Genomic DNA, 18,519 nt, shown 5'->3' with positions numbered 1-18,519 from the left:
AACAAATCCAAAAGAAACAGCCGATGATGCCAGATGGAGCTACAGCAGCTTCATCATTTTCTCTGAAATTTGGTTCAAGATCAAAGTTGAGTTTTAAATGTTTTGACTTTATCCTCAATATAAAAATCAGTGATTCATATACTTCAGCTGGTTGCTCTAATTAATAATTTATGCCCTCAAATTACTTTAACCAAATGTTTAATTAGTCGAGTCAAAGCGTTTAACTCTTACTGACACTCACAGCTTTTTCTTTCAGGTTGGACAACTGCATGAATCAAAACAAGGAACATGTTCAGAAATAAAATAAGATATTGGGTGCATTTCCTCCACATGGCTTTAAAATCATCTCTTTTATTCATACAATGAGATTTTACTTCATTTTGAAGCTTGTGACCAGAATTACAGTCGGTTTTTGTGTTTTACTTCCTCAAAGAATGAAAATACAGTGAAAATACACATTTATAGTTGTACAAAACCTTAAGAGCTAAATTACATCTCAAAATACATTTTAAAAGAACTTTATTCACAGTGTTAGCAAAATTACATCAGAAGGATATAAAATGTTTATTTTGCAAGTATATTAGTCATCGAGTAAAGATTTGTTACAATACGTAGTTGAGTATCATGTTGGGTGTTTTACAGAGATTATGTTGTTTTACTGGTCAACAACAGAAACAGGATTGTCACCATTCTTCTCGTACAAGTTTTTAACTTCTGAGACATGAAACTTTTCTCTGGAGACTCTTAAAAGTCAGAGTGATTGAGTGTGACTGTTGTGTATAAGAAACATGTGCAAACTGCATTTTATTCCCTACATTTACTCCTCGTTTCCCTTCATCCCTCCTTCCTTCAGTGTCTTTTTGTTCTCCTCCCTGATTCTTCTTGTCGTTTCCGAACTTTCCCTACATCCTATTTTGTCATTTCTTCTTCTTTAAATCTGATTTTGTGTTAAACAGGAACCTTGTGTAGGACGTGAAATACGTTCGAAGGTGACCAACAATCCAACAGTGGCCAAAATCACAGAAACAACCTCAGTCTTATTTAAATTTCTCAAAACTTAAGCCGGTCCGTACCACAGGCTGCTTTTACGCCTCATTGTCAGGGGGAGGCAGTGTGCACGTCCTCCACACACACACACACACACACACACACACACACACACACACACAACCACACACACACTTCTCTTTCTATTTTAAACCCAGAGCTGTCACTTCAGTTCGTTCTGGCTTTGTTACAAATAAAAGCAATTAATAAAATCACAAGTCAGCAATGAACATGTCTGTGCAAAGTGCACTGAACACACATACACACACACACACATACACACCTATACAGGAGGCTTGTTACTGCACACATACTGTCCATGCAGTGATTATATTTGTTATCGTACAGAAGGCAAAGTCTGAGCATTGAGTTAAAAGTTAAACACTCCAATAAAAGAGTAATCAGATGTGCAGGCTGCCAACATGTAGATTAAATTTGTCTGCAGAACAAAAAAGCCAAAAGTCTTCAAGTCCCTTTTTTTGTTTCCTGGAAACTCTGGAAAAAAGAGAGAAAACATCTAATTACTTCCAGTACAAAAAGGTTTTGAAAAGAACAGATTAATGCTGCAGTATCGCACTATCGAAGAACACAACTAACATTGTTCCCAGTTTTTGTTAAGTCAGACTTTCGGTCTGAGCAACATTTTAATGAGATTTGGGAAACACTGACTCCACTGAGAATGATGTAGTTTAGGTAAATATATCACACCCATGTTGACAAATGCCAGACTTTCCCTGTGATTTGGTCCCACAAATTAGTAACTTATGTTGTTCTTATTAATGTTCTTATTTATTCTCTAAATGTTTGTGCAAACATTTGACCCAAAGATACTCTGCGCAACAATAAGTCAAAGCTTTTTAACCGTCTCTGACTTTCACTGGAATCTTAAATCTTGTTTCATTTTAGATAAACACTGTGACACAACAGTATTCACCAGAAAGCACTATGAGTAGTGCGGATGAAGAAAAGACAAGAAAATACCTTGTCATGCCGCGTTCAAGTCATATCTAAGCTATCGTAATTATGAGTTTCAGACTTGTAATTACAACAGAAAAACTCACATTTTTCTATAATATCTTTTAATCTGCACATGACTATTTTATAGTGTCATTTAGACATTAACTAGATGCAGCCTTTGGGAATGTTTAATAGAAACACCTGTGCTGTGGCCTCTCAGGGGGGCCCCTCCCTCAGGCCCTGGGAAGGAAGCGCAGGTTGATGGGCTTTGCAGGGATGAGCAGGGTTCTAGTTTTGGGCTCTACAGTCGGTGCACCGTCCTCCGGCTCGACCTCGTAGTGCTGCATCAGCTGCAAGACACACAAACTGATTGCTGTGCTGCTCAAACAGTAACACTTTCTAATTGTTAAAGACACTTAAATCTGTTGGATATTTGACACTGACTTTAGTCTTTTCTTCCAAATCTGTACCTCTGCCAAGAAGGTTATTGTTTATATGGATATAGAATATCTCAAAAACTTGTTGACAGGATTCTGTGAAATTCAGTGGAACTAATTATTAGTTCCACTGGAACTAATAATACTAATGGCTTCCAGGAAGGCTGGAAAACATCTAGTCGAATTTAAAAATTGTTGCCAGGATTCAAAAAGAACTTGAGCGAAAAGTAAACAAAGAGAAATGCTGAAAGTCAAAAATGAGGTGTCTAGCTTTTCACAGATGAAGTAACTCTCTCCACGCCTCTCACCCTGGACAGAGCGAAGTACATCTCCATCTCCGCCACCCTCTTCCCCACGCAGGCTCGCACTCCCACGCCGAAGGGGATGAAGCTGTACGGGTGGTGTTGGAAGGTGCCGGGTGCCGCCCTGCCGCAGCCGCCACCATCTCTACTGGATGTCTCAGCACGAAGCCAACGATCCGGGACAAAGACCTCCGCATCTGCGAACTCTGATTCATCATGACAGGCGGTATAATGACACAGATGGAACTGAGTCTGAAAAGAAAGAATAATTATTTAAATAGCACATATAAAGGAGCATAACTGCATCAGGTCCTGTATGTTGCTCCCTTACCTTCTTTGGGAACCAGTAGTTGTCCACAACCACCTCATTGTCCGAGATAAAGCGTCCGTTTCCAGGAACGACAGGATACAGGCTGGTGGAGGACGCAAGAGGACAATTAGAACTGAACAAGACCTGGAGCATGTACTCTGTGTTGCCTCTCTGGTAATCACGACTGGTGTTTCATGCTTTGATTCACATCAGTTGTACGAGATGGCAAAGATAAAAACTGAAGTCAACTTCAACCAAAAAACACCAAACAGATGTGTCACACTGCACACACACAGGGCAGGGCAGAGTACAGCTACATTTAAAAACACTCCATTACAAGTAAAAGTCCTATCAAACTGTCAAAGTTCAACTATCACATCATAGTCCATATACCTTTTGCCCTGTAGTGCACACAACTTATTAATAATAATGATACTGATTTATCAGTCTGGATATATCAGCTCTGCATGTACAAACTTCATTCGAAAGATGAATCAAGACTTTGTTATCAGGACTCTAATAAAGTATCAGGTGCGAACGGATTCAATAACTATGTCAATAGTAATATATACTCTTGCATCATACAGTACCATATTGTGAAAGCTTTGAGTTTGTTCCAGGGCCGACACCTCTTACTTCCTCACAAGTGAACACACCATGTGTCACGTTACCAGTGAATTGTGTATTCAAGTTGCATTATTGATCAAAATGAGTCAGTTAAAACGAACTGAGCAAACTGGAGAGGGAACTTTCCACTTCCTGCGCCTGTCCAACTGTCAAAAACAGAGATCAAGGATCTATTGAGTTTCCCTCCATGTCTCAGAAATACCACCAAGCTGTAAACTTAATGGCGCCTGGATTTCTGCACAGATTTTTGTGACATCTTGTCAGAGCCAGAAAAACATGCATAAAACATGGCCAGAAAAATGGTGAGAAGCTTGGATGAGACTGATGCGACTAGACAGGTTGTTTTAAATCAATTTACAGAAATTAACAACTCTCAAATCGACACGTTTCTTTGTAGTGACCGCTACAGCACCTTCTGTGTCAGCTGAAAATTACGTAGATGGGATGGATACATTTCTGTCTACAAACATAACCAACATTAACACGATGGTGGGCTGAACAACAAAGTTGGAGCAACTTTGGAGCAACTACAGTCTAAGTGGAACGATGTGGGCGACCTCTAAAATTCTTCTACGACAGTTAAGGATTTAAACAATGTCAGGAAAGAAAAACTCCTAGTGTAAGCAATGAATTTGAATCTGTATTAAGTCACTATTGTTTAGTGTCTAAAATAGTGTAAACTACCACAAGTTCGGACAATCTGACATCATGATTCAGTTGTTGCGACAGTGTTGCAATAATGACTGACACCACTATCAGGATCTTGAATGCAGGTTAAAAAGTGCCTCAGTGAAATGTGAATCCACACATGCGTACATGCAATCGTTGACATTCATGAGAAATGCGTTGCACAAAAAGGCACTCGAGCGTTTGCAAATAGTGCAAATAGCATCCGTAAAAGCAGGAAATGGACCAGAATGCAAAAAAGATGTAAGACATGTTTTCCTGCACTTGTTTTAACTGACTGTTGGCAAAATTTGAGCCATAATAAGCAAGAGAAAGGCAGCATTAATTTATGTCCTTTCGGGTGTATTAAAGGCAAAAATTAGGCAGATTTTTTGGCAATCTCCAACATTTTCCTCTAATGAGAGGCACAAGTGTGGCTGACACTACAGTAAAGCTGGAAATGTTATTCGTGGAGTGTATTGAAAACCCCTGGATACAATTTTAAACTGCATTAAGTGGATTAACAAGAACATTTAACAAAAACATAAATTCTAGCTCACCTGGCTTCATGTGTAAATAGATAAAAAAAAAAGGCAGTGAATTGGGTCTTTTTGTCCAATTTTTTAGCCATAATTAATGTCAGAGACAAGGGAAAGTAAAGCCACTGACAGTGTTAAATCTACTAGTTTATCTTATTTCACCTTTATTTAACAAAGAAACTTTAATTGAGATTTTAGAAAATCTCTTTTTCAACAGTATCCAGGCCACAATATGTCACAAGATCTTAATTATATTGAAAAATCTACATAAAATCTCAGATAATAATCATTTGAAAGATCACGCTCTAAAGACGACCTAAAAAACCAGCAGATTTAACTGATTAACACCAACAAATTTGTTTAATTTGCATTAGTAAGTCAGTCTGACCACACCCGCATGTAAGATTGCTTCACTACAGACGTGTTTCCTGCACGTCTGACTGTTCCAGGCTTCCTCTGAGGAATTAACCACATATAGAGGAAAGGCAAAAGAAGAGAAAAACAACAAGGGGTCACTGAATGGTTTGGTGAGTATGACAATGATGTGAATCATATGTTATGGTCTTCACAGTCACCATTTCAACACAACTGAACAGCTATGGGGGACTGACGTGTTAGACAGTGCTCTCCACGCCTTTGCATTGATTCTACAAGTCTCTGAACTATACTGGAGGGATTAACACCATTTTTCCAAAAGATATTCCCTTATTTGGTAGTTTGATGATGATGGTGTAGTGACCCTTCCCTCTAAGGGAACAATTGGACCCAAACCATGCCAGCAAAATCAGACTCTATGTGCTTATCTGGGAACAGACTGCTTATGTATTGGCTGGAGGGACTGGTGTTAATTCCTTCCCATAGCCGACATGGCAGTCTGTACCAGATGATCAAGCTCAGATTTTAATTGTACAGAGAGGTTGCCATACCATGCTGACATCCCATACCCGACTATGCTCTCTAATACAGCCTGATAATAAAAACATAATCCTCTGATCCACAAAAAGCACCCTGAGTCTGCGTAGAAAGTATAATCTCTGCTGTAAACGAGAACACAACCCTTCAACACGAGCCCTCCAGCTGAAGGTGTCGTCCAAGTGAACGCCAAGGTACTTGTAGGAGCAAACCCAATGGATTGGTTCATGTGAAAGGAACATGTGAGCTGACACAACCCTGAGGGGCCCCTATGCTGATGCATCTGGGTTGACCCTAACATGCTGGATTCGATTTGGTAACACCACTTAATTGTAAAAGAATTCTCATCTGTAAAAGAAACTCATCTGTTTCAGTTTTTGGGATTAGAAGATGGGGCCCTGCCGCTTCCTGCGAGCAAATTCGAATGGATCTAGTACAGAATTGGCCTCTGCTTTGAGTAGAGACACTATGTATTTTTCAAAGCATTTCATCATAATGGAAGTCAGAGCCACTGGTCAATAATTGTTGTAAAGTGTAAAGTGTTTATTTGGAACTGGAATAATGATGCATGTGTTTTAATCAGTCACAAACGGCTGGGAAAACATCATGCTGGGGTGAGTTTTGTTAACACTGCAGAATAATCATTAGCTGTGTTGACAGCAACAAAAAGGAATATGTCACAGTATTTATGCATTTAAAATTTTTAGATGTCAGTGGACTTCTGTAGCCTAGGTCCATATGGTACAGTATATCAAGTGTGAGGGAAATGATTGTATGAATATGTATAAATGCTTGTGTGAACTTCTGACAGGTTTAAAACAGTCATAGGAACCATGTTTGTGTGTTTGAACAGTATGTTTCTGTTTGAAAGATGAACAGACATCTTTCACACAAACATCTTTTCATGCTGAAGCATGTACTGCCGTTTGGTGTGAAGGAGATTTAAGAGTATTCACCCCATTCTTCAGGGTTCACTCCTCTGCAGCAGCTTGTATATCTGTATTGAGTGTGAGTGAGTCATGCTCTGAGCATTAAAGAAAGACTGACAATACTGTGTTGAGAAATTGTTCAAGAGGTGAATTGCCACGACACAAGTATCGGTTACACAGATAATTCTTGTTTGTTGGATAGGGGGTCACAAGCCAGAAAGGTTAGCTTAACAACAGCTGTCAGCTCACCGTAACGTTTCCTTTATGACGGCCTTCAGGTAGGGCATCCTGCTCAGGTCGTCTGTGGTCGGCTCCCGTCTGTCTGGACACACAGAGTTCACCTCCTGGTACAGACGATCCTGAGCCCCGCGGTCCCTCGCTAAATGGTACAACGCCCATGACAAGGTGTTAGAAGTCTGAGGTCAGGTGGGAGAAGATGAGTAGGCGAGAGCGGGGAGAAAAGAGAAAAAAAAAAGTTACTGTCCATCACAAGGTAAATTTGTCTTTCATGTGGTTCACACAGCACATATAGAATAAAAAAATGAACATTTTAAGACCCATTTACACCTTGACTCATGTGAACTCAAACCACTCTCCCAATTCCATAATACATACTAATTCTATGCAGGTTTTGAGTTTGTTGTTTTGACTATAGGTCACAAAATAAAATAAAAACCCTTTGTCTTTGAGTGTGTTCTCTATTCTCCCACAAAGAAATCCACAAAGGAAAGAAAGAAGCTAATCACAGCTAGAAAAGATCTAACTTAATTGTGGACGGTGATGAAACAGCACCAGGAACACCACATTAATTGGTAGATTCGTACTAAAGTTGCAATTTGATTGACATCCACAGACGCAAGTGTTGTATTATTTCCTCTCAGTATAAAACGGTTAAGTATGTTAATACTTTAGAACAGTATACTATAAAGATAGAATATACTTTGTACAATGAATATGTATTGCTAAAGAGATGTAGTACTCTGAGAATGTTTTAATTTGTTTTTAATGCAGAGGTTTTGAACCTATGTGTTTCAAGCAATACTGTTGGATTTGGAAGCATTAACCACTGCGTGTTGTCGCCTATAGGAGAGGAGGAAGTGAAAAAAGGAGGGTAAATGAAGGAGATGAAGGGACAGACATAATGAACAAACATATAAAACAACAATCACACCTATAGTCCACACTGCAGTTTATGTTTCTTTTGTCTTTTGTCTTCTTGGATTTATTTTTTCCATCCAGTAGCGCATGAATGCAACACCCTTGTAGCAGTAGATTCAGATGTACGTTGGATGTTGAAAGATTTTAGAATTTCCTACTCACCCATAAACGCAACACAAACTGATCCATCCACCAAATTTCAGTCACATTTGTTTGAATTTGAGACACCTTGACAACAAACTGATGCTTTATTTAAAAAGTATTTCAGCAAACAAGGAGTTAAACTTCCTTTTGACCTTTAAAAGAACTTCGTTTTTTTTTTTGGTTTGGCTAAAATATCGTGGTTTATCATTTAATCATAGCATTTTGACTTCAGCCTCAGCTCACGCTACAACTGGGACAACAGATTTAACAAACCTGCAAGCCTCAACCTCACCTGGGAATGCAGCCAAACGAGCTCTACGACTGCTCGTACATGCAGCAACAGAAGCAAAATGTCTCCTCTGAATGCGCTAGCCACCTGCATCCACGCGTGTTATGTGCAGCACTGATTGTCTGTTTTTGTTTGGTGCAGGTTTTGATGCCCTCAGGGTTTAACTGACCTGAGTTTACCACGAGCTGCAGAGCGCTTAAGGGAGTTTTCTCCCACAACAAAGGAAAACTGTGTCCCCTGCTGATTCAAACACAAAGACAGACGGAAAAGACTAGTGATGACTGTTTTCTGGGCCGTTCTACCTCTCAACACCTGCTCTTGCACAACCGTCACAGGTGACAGATTCTGATGATCTACAGTGTTTGAGAGCTGCCTGAGCATGCACGCTGGTTTTCACTGACACGTGTTACATTTTAGAGTACAGCATGACGGTCTTCAATCATTGGCCAATGCAAATCTCCACAGGACTGGAAAGTTTTAAAAACAGTAACGTAATAAAATTGAATAACTTTTCCTTAAAGAAAAGCATTCATCAATGGCATTCTGTGTTTAAACAGGGTAAGAAGATCATTCCCTCCATAGCTTGGTGATGAGTCTATGTAATACTTTTTCCCATGTTGTCAACATAGACGTTAGCTTGAACTCTTTCTTTTCAGTCTTTGCAGTTTAGAACTGGCCTATGCATGAGCCTGGAGTTCTTCTAACGAGACGTTTTGTTACGTAAAGCTTTCAGCTTGGCTGAGGTTCAGGTTTGGTTATCTCTGAATGTGCCACTCATCTGCATCCATGCATGTTATGTGCTGCAAAGCATAGATACACAATACCCAGTGGGAAGCGGGAAAGAGACAGATGGCTTGCAAACAAATTAATAAACCTGTAGATGAAGCTATGAGTTCAGTCAGGTTGGGTCTTAAAAGACATGGGTACGGACCAGGTTTGAGTCTCTGCATGCAGAACTCAAGCTGGAATCCAATACTTCACTCATCCTCTGTTTGGAATGTTACAAACACTTAAAAGATCACCATAAACAGATGAGAGAATTGCTTCTTCTTCAATCATTGTGTACAAACATGTGAAGCTTGTTAGGGGTTGTGTAAAAGGCCCAGCTCCTGGCTCATCCAAGTGTTAAAAGAAGTGTATTTAGTCATTATTTTTTTACAAAAATATGACTGTCTGGAACATATAAATGGACAAGGAGAAGTGGATTATACTGCAAGTAAAAGATTTTGGGCTTAGTGGCCTCTTTTAACTGCTCTCTGGGGTACAAGGACAGCTCAAAATTAGAGTCATGAATGTGAAAACTGATGCACATGAAACATATAGGCTTGTTGTTTCCTGTGATGCCTTAGCGTGCTCTGTGTATGTTGTTGTTTCTATAGTACCAGCAGAAACAGCAGCAAACTACTTCTTCTGAAGTAGCCAGCCCTTATCTATGCAACTGTAGCCCCTTTTACACAGCCTCATCAGGGCAGGAATGCTGCAGGGATTATTCTACCTCGCTGATACAGCCGACACGGCGGGACAGGGAGCAGACGCCTCTGAATCCGGAACGCCGGCATGCTATGTGAAAGCACACACAGGGGCGGCGTTATGCCGGCTTTGTTTGGTTCAGTGCAAAAAAGCAAAGGCGGCTTGATGACGGATCTCCTTTACAGCTATAATGCAGGATCTCTGTTTAAAAGAGCCTGTGCTTCTCTTCCTCACCGTGTCGACTCCTCCCAGCAGCAGCTCGGTGATGCTAATGTAGACTTCTGCTCTGCTCAGCTTGTCAGAGGACAGTAGGTAGGTCAGGTACATGCCCTCTGCCGGCTCGCCACTGTGCAGCTGGGCCTCGATTTCAGCTATTCTCCTGTTGATGAGTTTCTGGGCTGCCATAAAAACACACACAAAACAAACAATTTACAAACTTAAGTGAATCCAAAACTGGAACCCCACAAATTTTCCCTTTTGTTGTTTCTGTTGCTGCCTACCTACGTCAGACAGCTCGTCCCAGGCCTGAACAAAGCGTTTCCAGAAGGGGAGGATGCCACGGCTCCAGCGTGGGAAAAGGACCACCATCTCAGACAGCGTCAGCATGCTGTTGACTGCGTTTATGAAGCGCAGCGTGTCTTGAGGAATTTCCTCCTGCAGGCAGCCCAACCTGGTCTCAAACAAGATGGAGGAGATACCTGCAGGGAGTAAAAACAATTAAAAACTGCCCCCCAACCCTTCACCTCTGGTATCACTGTAGCAACTCCCACCTTCAAAGCCGAACTTGTAGAGCTCAGCAACCAGATCTGAAACAGTTGCCTGGTCCTCACTGCGAGTTCGGAGGAGCTCTATGCGATGCAGCAGATCTCGAACCACCTGGTGGATGATGGGGGCGTAGGCTGACACTTCCCGCAGCTTCAGCATCTTGGGGTTCAAGGCGCTGCGAATTCGGTACCACTCCGGTCCTGTGCTAGAAAGTAAAAGAGTTTTGGTGGTTCTTCAGATTACAAACTCAAAGAGGACCCGTGAAGGAGCCCTGAGGAACTCCTTCAACAGGTTCATGAAATCAGACTTCAAACACATGACTTTTTTATTCTAAGCAGATTCTTTAAGGGATCTATCTTTTAAGGGAACTTTATCCACCAATTTGCTCACAGACCCTTGCAAAAGCTTTTCCATTTAAAATCTCAAAAACTGTTGTTAACCAAAGACAGAGAGGAGATCCTTGTCAGATCTAAACTTTGTCAGTTAATAAAATAGTTTAATAAAAATAAAGGTTTTTTGGTGATATCACTATAACGTCTCTCCACTCACTCCACGTGCAGACCGTAGGCTTGTCCCCTCAGGTCTCTGTACTCCTTCCAGTGAGGCAGCACGGCTCGGACCGGGTAGCGACCCTCCTGTCGGATCACCTGAGCAATGAGCTCTGGGCTCGCCACATTGACGATGTCGAATGGGCCGAATCTGGAGCGCCAGATGGGTCCATACAGACTCTTCTGTAGACCCTAGAAAATAATGTCAGTGTTTAAAATTAAAAGTGTGAGCAGTTGTTTAAGCTAAACATGCATTGTTGAAGATTAAACCACCCAACAGTATGTTAGGTATTTAAATTACATGTACCAGGTAAAGGTATATAATTAAAATTCATAAGAAGAACACAAGAATAAAATTTACGTAACAATACAACACTCTTAAAGGGGCACAATATACTGTGGTGGAAATCTGAAAATAAAAAGCCGAAAAAGACCAAGTTCTGTCTTTAATGAGAAACCTTGCAAGGGATCAGCATACAGTCACAACAGAGTGTAATTGCAGTCTGATGTCAGTTATAAAGTGTACATACTTTTTATAGACAAGGAGTGGGAAACAGTATCAGGATGTGTTTGTGTGGGGTCCAGTGATCTCATCAAAGCTGTCAAACACTCAGGAAAATAACAGACGAAACTACTCCCTATTTGGATCCAGACCGTGAACGAAAACAAAGGTGAGCATAAACTAAATGATTACATGTTGAAGGATATACAATATGAGTTTTTCCAAAGTGCAAAGTTTAAAATGGTGTAGAGAATACAAAGTGTGGTTTTTTTCATTATAATACCGTATCTACCTGGATTCTTGCAAATATTTTCAAAATAAAGTTACTGACCAGTCTGCACAATTACAAATTAATTCATTACCATGCCATAAGTTTTATCAAGTACACGTTTTTCTTTCTTTTTCAGTCTTCCTTTGGTTAATACTGTTTCCCCCTTATGCTCTCTCTCCCCTCTGTATCTATCACACAGAAAACCCCCACACACCGATACACACACCTCCCTAAACACATGCGTGCTTTAATAAGAAAATCTAAGCCAAACATTATGCCTTTTTATGTTTGTTTGTTCGCTCTTTCGTCGTTCTTGTTGTTTGTTTTCACTTGCACTATAAACAAACAAGCAAACAAAAGAAATACAAGTTTTTCAGATTAATGATCTTGCCCTTTTAAACAGGTCTTTACACATTTTTGTTAACTCAAATTGTTGTCAATAGTTAAAATACCTGCAAGGTTATTCTGACCTGAAGTTCATTTTAGAAAATCTCTTATTTAATAAATAAATGGAGTCAATACTGCACAAACACTATTACCTATTGGGCTGCTGATACTATTACTTCTACTAGTACTACTACTAATAATAATACTACCACTAATTATCAGGGTCGTGCAGGGACCTTTAGAGGCGCAGAGGCCAAAGACAACATTCTCTGCAGGCTGGACGAGGTAAACTGAGATCTGACAAGCATAATGGCCACATCATAAACTGTGAGGACACTGTGAGGTTTTGTTATTGTAAAGGTAAAACTAAGGCAGGTCAGGTGATGGTGACATGGACAAATTCAAAGCAGAAAAACTGGTAAGGAACTTGTAACTGTTTCTAGATGAATTACTGTTCAGATAAATATTTAAAGGCACCAAATTCAATTCAATTAATGCAATTTTTATTTATATAGCGCCATATCACAACAGAAGTCATCTCAAGGCACTTTTGACATAGAGCAGGTCAAGACCGTACTCTTAAATTTACAGAGACCCAACAATTCCCCCATGAGCAAGCACTTGGCGACAGCGGTAAGGAAAAACTCCCCTTAAATGGGTAGAAACCTCAAGCAGACCACGGCTCTTGGTGGGCGGCCATCTGCTTTCACCAGTTGGGTTGAGAAAGAGAAAGAGAGAGGGAAAGGGGATATGTAAACTAAAGGGCTCAGCCACTAACAAAAGTCAAAGCACAATATTGAAACTTGCGATAAAAGGATTTTTAAGGTTGTTGACGTCAGCAACTGTATAAACAAAATAGGTGACACGCAAGCTGAAATTTTTTTTTTTTAAATCTCTGTGTAAATATTTTAATACCTTGGAGATTATTCTGCCATACTTAGCAAACATTGTCTGGATGTTTCTGTTTGTTTAAAACAGTTTGTTAAACAGTTTGTTAAAAATGTGCCAATTAGAGGTAGAGATAGCAGAAAAGTACCTTATAAATCAGAAGAAAGAAGTGGGAAATAATCACAATTCCTTTTGTTCTCATTTTGGTTGGGAAAAATGTGTATTAAAGTTTCCCACAAAGCTGAGTCTTTATTCAGTGACATCGAACATTTTAAAACAATTAAAACATTCAACATCCAATAAGGTATTTCAGCCAAAACACAATGAAAAACATTATTCCGTTGTGTTACTTGGAGCTGTTTTGGATCTCAGAATGTTGATGTAAATTGAAATATCTTATGAAATGGCAGCCATGTGCAGTTTCTTTTAATATAAGACTTTATCGCTGTGTGGTTTTGTCTGTCTCTTGAACTACTTTTGAACTATTTTTTATTTTATAGTCTTTAAAGATTCTTCCCTTTCCATCCCAGTTGTTGCATGCCTAGCAATTTTTAATTTTCTTTGTAATTATGGGATTTGAAGTTCTACATGTTGTGCTCTGGATCAGAGAGATTGTCACCATATCAACAGTTTATTCTTTCTTTAGAAACTGTCACAAAGTAGCAGGAGATGGAGCTAAACACGGGACGCAGGAGCAGCAGGAACTGAAGAATAATTCCTTATTAAGGACATACAGGCACAGAAAAACTGAACCAAACAAAACAAAACTGAACAACACAGAGCCGAACAGAACGAAACAAAGGATCCAACGAGACTGAACTGAAAACACAAGTAGACTCAAGACAATCCCAAATACCAGCATGTAAAATACTTACAGAAAACAGTCTGTGACACAGAGACAAGAGAACTGCAAGACAATCTGAGATATGCAAACTCTTAAAGTTCATTGATCTCTTCCGTTACCCAAAAACTGATACATCAACACTTAGAGTATGAATTGCATGACAACTATTAAACCTGAAAACATTCTCAGAACAATGCCGCCATAAAACAAACTCATTCTGAACCAGATGAAGGCAAAAGTATTTCAGACTTGACTTCAGTTCGTCATGTACATGAACTAGGCAGTAAAATGTCTGGACAAAGGTTCAGTGCAATGACCAACAGTATCTCAAGTGGTCCTTTAATATAATCTACAACATATCTTATCTAACAAACAGGGAGAAAGTCTGAGGGCGACTGGTGGACTGCTGGAGAGATATAGAGCCAAACTGGGACAGAACCATGACAGAAACAATATGTTTAAGCTAAATGTCTGTAATGGAGCAGCCTTTTCACCACTCAGGGGGGAGTTTGTTATTGAAAGGGAGGATGTGCAAGCTATCAAGGAATGTTGCCTTTGGCTGTGTGATGTTTAATGGGCGCCAACAGGCAACAAACACACACACAAACACACACAATAGAGACATTGATATAGTATTTGGTTTTTACGGGTGGAGAAATGTGAATGCCTCTTGTTGTTGATAACATAGGTGCCTGAGCAATGGAGCAAGAGGACAAACGCATCCCTGTTGTTCAATCAGGGGGAGCAAAGTTATGGTTTTGACAGACTTGAGACTTCTTCTGTTAGATTTCTGCAGACTACTCTGCTTTAGTTTCAGTTTTGTCAGACTTTGGATGGAATTATTTTTAAATATGATGATCCATATAACGAGCTCTTATTGGACTGCTCTGCCCGGTGCTTTCATTATGATGATTATTCTCTCATTGCCTCATGCAGGGTAAAAGAGATCTGAATTGAACTGATTTGAGATAATGTAGGTTAAAACAATAAAGTTAGAATTATGCATTCCTGTATAACACTACAGCTACAATAGCTCCCACTAGAACCTGAGAGTGGGATTAGATAGTTGCTGTGAGGCCGTTTCATTCTTCCAAACTGTTTTTACTTTGTTGCAGTTGTTAGATTTTGAAGATGCATTGTGAGTATTGAGAATAGCAACCCTCAGGTTTAACATTTGTAATGGAAAAAAACACATTTTGTATCCTCTGAGTTTTTGTTATTGCATTATTACAGTTATTGCATTTCTGGTGTTTCTGGTTTAAACTGTAACATGTAATCATCTGTGTTCCTCCACTCATACTCTGATATCACATTCCTCGTCTATGAAGAGTATGCACAGTTTGTAACTGACATCAGTCTGTTGTGACTGTATGCTGATCCCTTGCAAGGTCTTTCATTAAAAGACAACTTGGTCTTTGTCAGCTTTTTATTTTCAGATTTCCATCACACATCGTTTAACCAGCTTTAATTATACAAATAATATTACCATGTTGTTGTAAGACTATTTCGTTTATATAAATTGTTTGTCCTAGTTTAACCTTGACGCTGGCTTAGTAGCCTGCGACCTACTGACATTTTAGGCTAAATAATGATTTTATAAATATAATTTCAAATATGAAACAGTCATTCTTCTGATAATCATTTCCTGTCCTGATCCACCCAATTATAAACTGTTCTTGATTTAATCCAAGAGGTTAGGTAGTGTAGAAACGCAGGAAATTTTTTTTTTAATTACAATTTTTTGCTCCCCCATTTTTAAACTTTACGAGGTGCCACCATTTCATTAACAGAATGTTATACAGAAAGAACCAGACGAATATAAACTGGGTTGAACATACGATACTTTAAGAATTTTGGAGGACATTCGTGTTTTCAACAGATGCCGTCACCATGACGACCACGACACATTCCCCCGAAAGTCACCAGTTAACAGCTCACCGGTTAAACCGAAACACCGCCAGCATGCTAACCTAAGCTAGCCGCTTTAGCTTCCCGCTCCGGTGTCACACGCTGACAAAAAACTCTGAATAACAGTAACTGCAGCAAACTGAAGTTCAGAGAGTAAAACAAGCTTCTTAGAAACAGAAAGAGACGACAGAAAGATTAAAAAAGAGTGATACTAAAAGTGTAAAGGCGACAACAAAACAAACCCCGCGCCTCTGGTTTCCACTTAGGAGCAGCAGAGATACTAAACACCAGGTGATGTTTCATTTCCTCTGAATCCAGACACCACAGATGGACAAAAAACATAAAAATAAAGTAGGAGTTTTTTTTTCCTCCCTGTGAATTTTATTTTATTTTTTCCTGAGCCTCATGGGCCCTTCCATGTCGTTGGGCGCGGGCTTGAACCCTGGTAAGCCTCTGTATTAAAACAGCGTTGAATCAGTTGCACCTTCGTCCTACTTTCTCCTTGTTTTTCTTTCAACACCGTTACATCCTGTGATTCCTCCTCACTTCTGTCTCCTCTCTCCTGATTCCTTCACTCTATCTGGAAGTGTAAAAGCTTTCCTTTTAAAAGTCTAACAGAGCATGAGGCAGAGCTCCAACTTATATGGTTTTAATTACTGTCATTGTGGACACACAGTTTGAATACACTAGGGAGGGGCAGAGAGCCCAGTATTTTTGTATTGCTCATGGAGGTTTTATATTTGTAAAAACTTTCCTCGAGCTGAAAAAAACATTTAAAACCACTGTGCAACCACTGTGAACCTCCTCTTGTTTGTCCCATGAAAGCAGCTCCAGTCTGCCTGCTGGCTTCCGCACAGAGGGTTCGTTTGTTTCAATCACCCGCAGGAGTGGGCGGTGGTCCGTTGGTGCCCCTTGTCAACAGTAACGGATGGTACAGATACAATGTCCGCTGTGCCTAGTTTCCATTATTATTTTTTAATTGACATCGTGGGTGTATGTGATGTGTAGCTTTGTATTTTGTATGGTGTGTTCTGTGTGTTTTGTTTGTTTTTTGCTTTGTACTGTTGTGCCGTTGTATGTTTTGATTGTTGGGGACTACGGATGCAAATTAGCTTCAAGTTAACTCCGGTGCAGTGCTTCATTTATGCTTAAAACTGCACACTGTCCCAATCAATAAATCAAATCAAATCCAAAACGGAAAACAAAACGAGCGCTCCTTGAAGCCGCAATGTAAAGAAGCGGCGTAAAATGAACATAAAACAAGCTTTGACAAAAGGACATTTTAGACATCTAGGGACAATTATTATTATTGTTATTGCCTAATAATACAAACAAATAAACCTACAAAAATGATTTAATTGAAACGTGCTTAACACAACATAATTGTGCAGTTTAATATAAACCCAAATCCTTCCATCTAATCTTTATAATAAAAACTGAAACTTTGTCTGAAATATAAATATGGCTCAGTACCTGCAGTAAGTGGCTCTTGTCTGCGTATCCTTTGAAAAATAACCAGTACAGAGTGGTGGACAAACTGGGTCCCGGTAGGTCATCGATGCTCTTCAGTTTGCCTTCCTCAGCTGTCGTCTGGACGTTCAGGTGTCTTCTGGCCGAGACGGCAGCGGAGGCTCCGGGTCGGAGCTCCGGACCGGGTCGGGCCGCCGGTAGTATCCGAGCGCAGAGCGCATGGAGCCGGTGAGGTCTGGCTGCAAACGCCGGGGAGCCCATGATGGGAGCTGAGTGTCAAGACTCGAATGCTCTCCTGTGCGTTTCCAACATAGACTGTATATAAAGATAAACGACGCGCCTCCACCTCCTCCCACTCTACTAAAGTTTTTTTTATAAGGCAGACAAGTTCCCAAAACTAAAGGAGCATTACAACAAGTTAAAAAGCACCTTCAACTCTCTACGCAGACAGATGAGGTTCAAAGTGTGATGCACGTTTGAACTCGAAATGAGGCGTCAATAAACGCATCTGTGTAGTTGATATGATATCACCCTCTGCTGCTGTTTTTTTTCATTGAAAACACCTCTTAACGTACAAGACACATTAGATGACAAAAAATAATTAAAAACGTAAAAAAGTGCACTCTAGATGTCAACATATATTTTAAGTTCTTCATAAGCTCTGAAGAGACTTTACCTCTATCTGGATTAAACATTTCACCAGAAATATTAAGTTACTCTGAATTCCTTCCACGTTAACACCAAACTAAATTTTTCCTATTGGCAGAGCGGCAATCAGTTGGGTTTCCGTTGGCAGACAGGCCTGTAAATCCTCCCAGACTGACACAGAGTGAGATGAAAGCAGCAGTAATTGTTTTCAACATTAAAGTTCAATGGTTGGATAAATATTATTCAGAATTTACTTCTTTTATCTAAGGGTTTACAGGTGATTCTGTAGAATTTCTCTCAGCTATAAAGTCTTGAATATTAAATTGAAGCAAAGTTAAATCAAACAAGACTGTTTATGTTTTGTATAAATATGAATATCTGGTCAATATATAAGTTATTGACCAGATATTCGTTCCATCCGATGCTGTAACACATAATCTGTTGTTTAATTGGCAAATTTTATGAACTAAACCCCCTGCAGATGGCTTTCTAAACTGCAGG

At 39.8% G+C, this 18,519-nt stretch overlaps 2 protein-coding genes across 2 annotated transcripts in view; both read right to left on the bottom strand.

Annotated features, from left to right (window-relative positions):
* Positions 1–18,519, bottom strand: part of LOC122976244 — a 1,153,509-nt gene that overhangs the window by 544,864 nt on the left and 590,126 nt on the right. The window lies entirely within an intron of this gene.
* Positions 336–17,890, bottom strand: si:ch211-113j14.1 (sterol 26-hydroxylase, mitochondrial). The gene is made up of 10 exons (XM_044344662.1): positions 17,374–17,890; positions 11,102–11,292; positions 10,558–10,757; positions 10,288–10,485; positions 10,022–10,185; positions 6,976–7,142; positions 3,075–3,156; positions 2,750–2,995; positions 2,206–2,354; positions 336–1,542 (listed from the first exon to the last, which is right to left on the bottom strand). Exons 1-9 carry the CDS (start codon positions 17,629–17,631, stop codon positions 2,238–2,240), a joined length of 1,623 nt encoding a protein of 540 aa, XP_044200597.1. The 5' UTR covers positions 17,632–17,890; the 3' UTR covers positions 336–1,542; positions 2,206–2,237.

The sequence above is a fragment of the Thunnus albacares genome, chromosome 24, assembly GCF_914725855.1.
Source record: "Thunnus albacares chromosome 24, fThuAlb1.1, whole genome shotgun sequence".
Taxonomy (NCBI): Eukaryota; Metazoa; Chordata; class Actinopteri; order Scombriformes; family Scombridae; genus Thunnus; species Thunnus albacares.
This window is presented reverse-complemented; position numbering and strand designations above follow the sequence as displayed.

Excerpts from the sequence above, each read along its gene's own strand:
- si:ch211-113j14.1 (XM_044344662.1), bottom strand. The coding sequence starts at position 17,631 with ATGGGCTCCCCGGCGTTTGCAGCCAGACCTCACCGGCTCCATGCGCTC. Across the intron at positions 10,486-10,557 it reads CTACAAGTTCGGCTTTGAAG|GTATCTCCTCCATCTTGTTT; the intron begins GTGGGAGTTGCT and ends TACTCCCTGCAG. Across the intron at positions 2,355-2,749 it reads TGTACTTCGCTCTGTCCAGG|CTGATGCAGCACTACGAGGT; the intron begins GTGAGAGGCGTG and ends TGTGTCTTGCAG.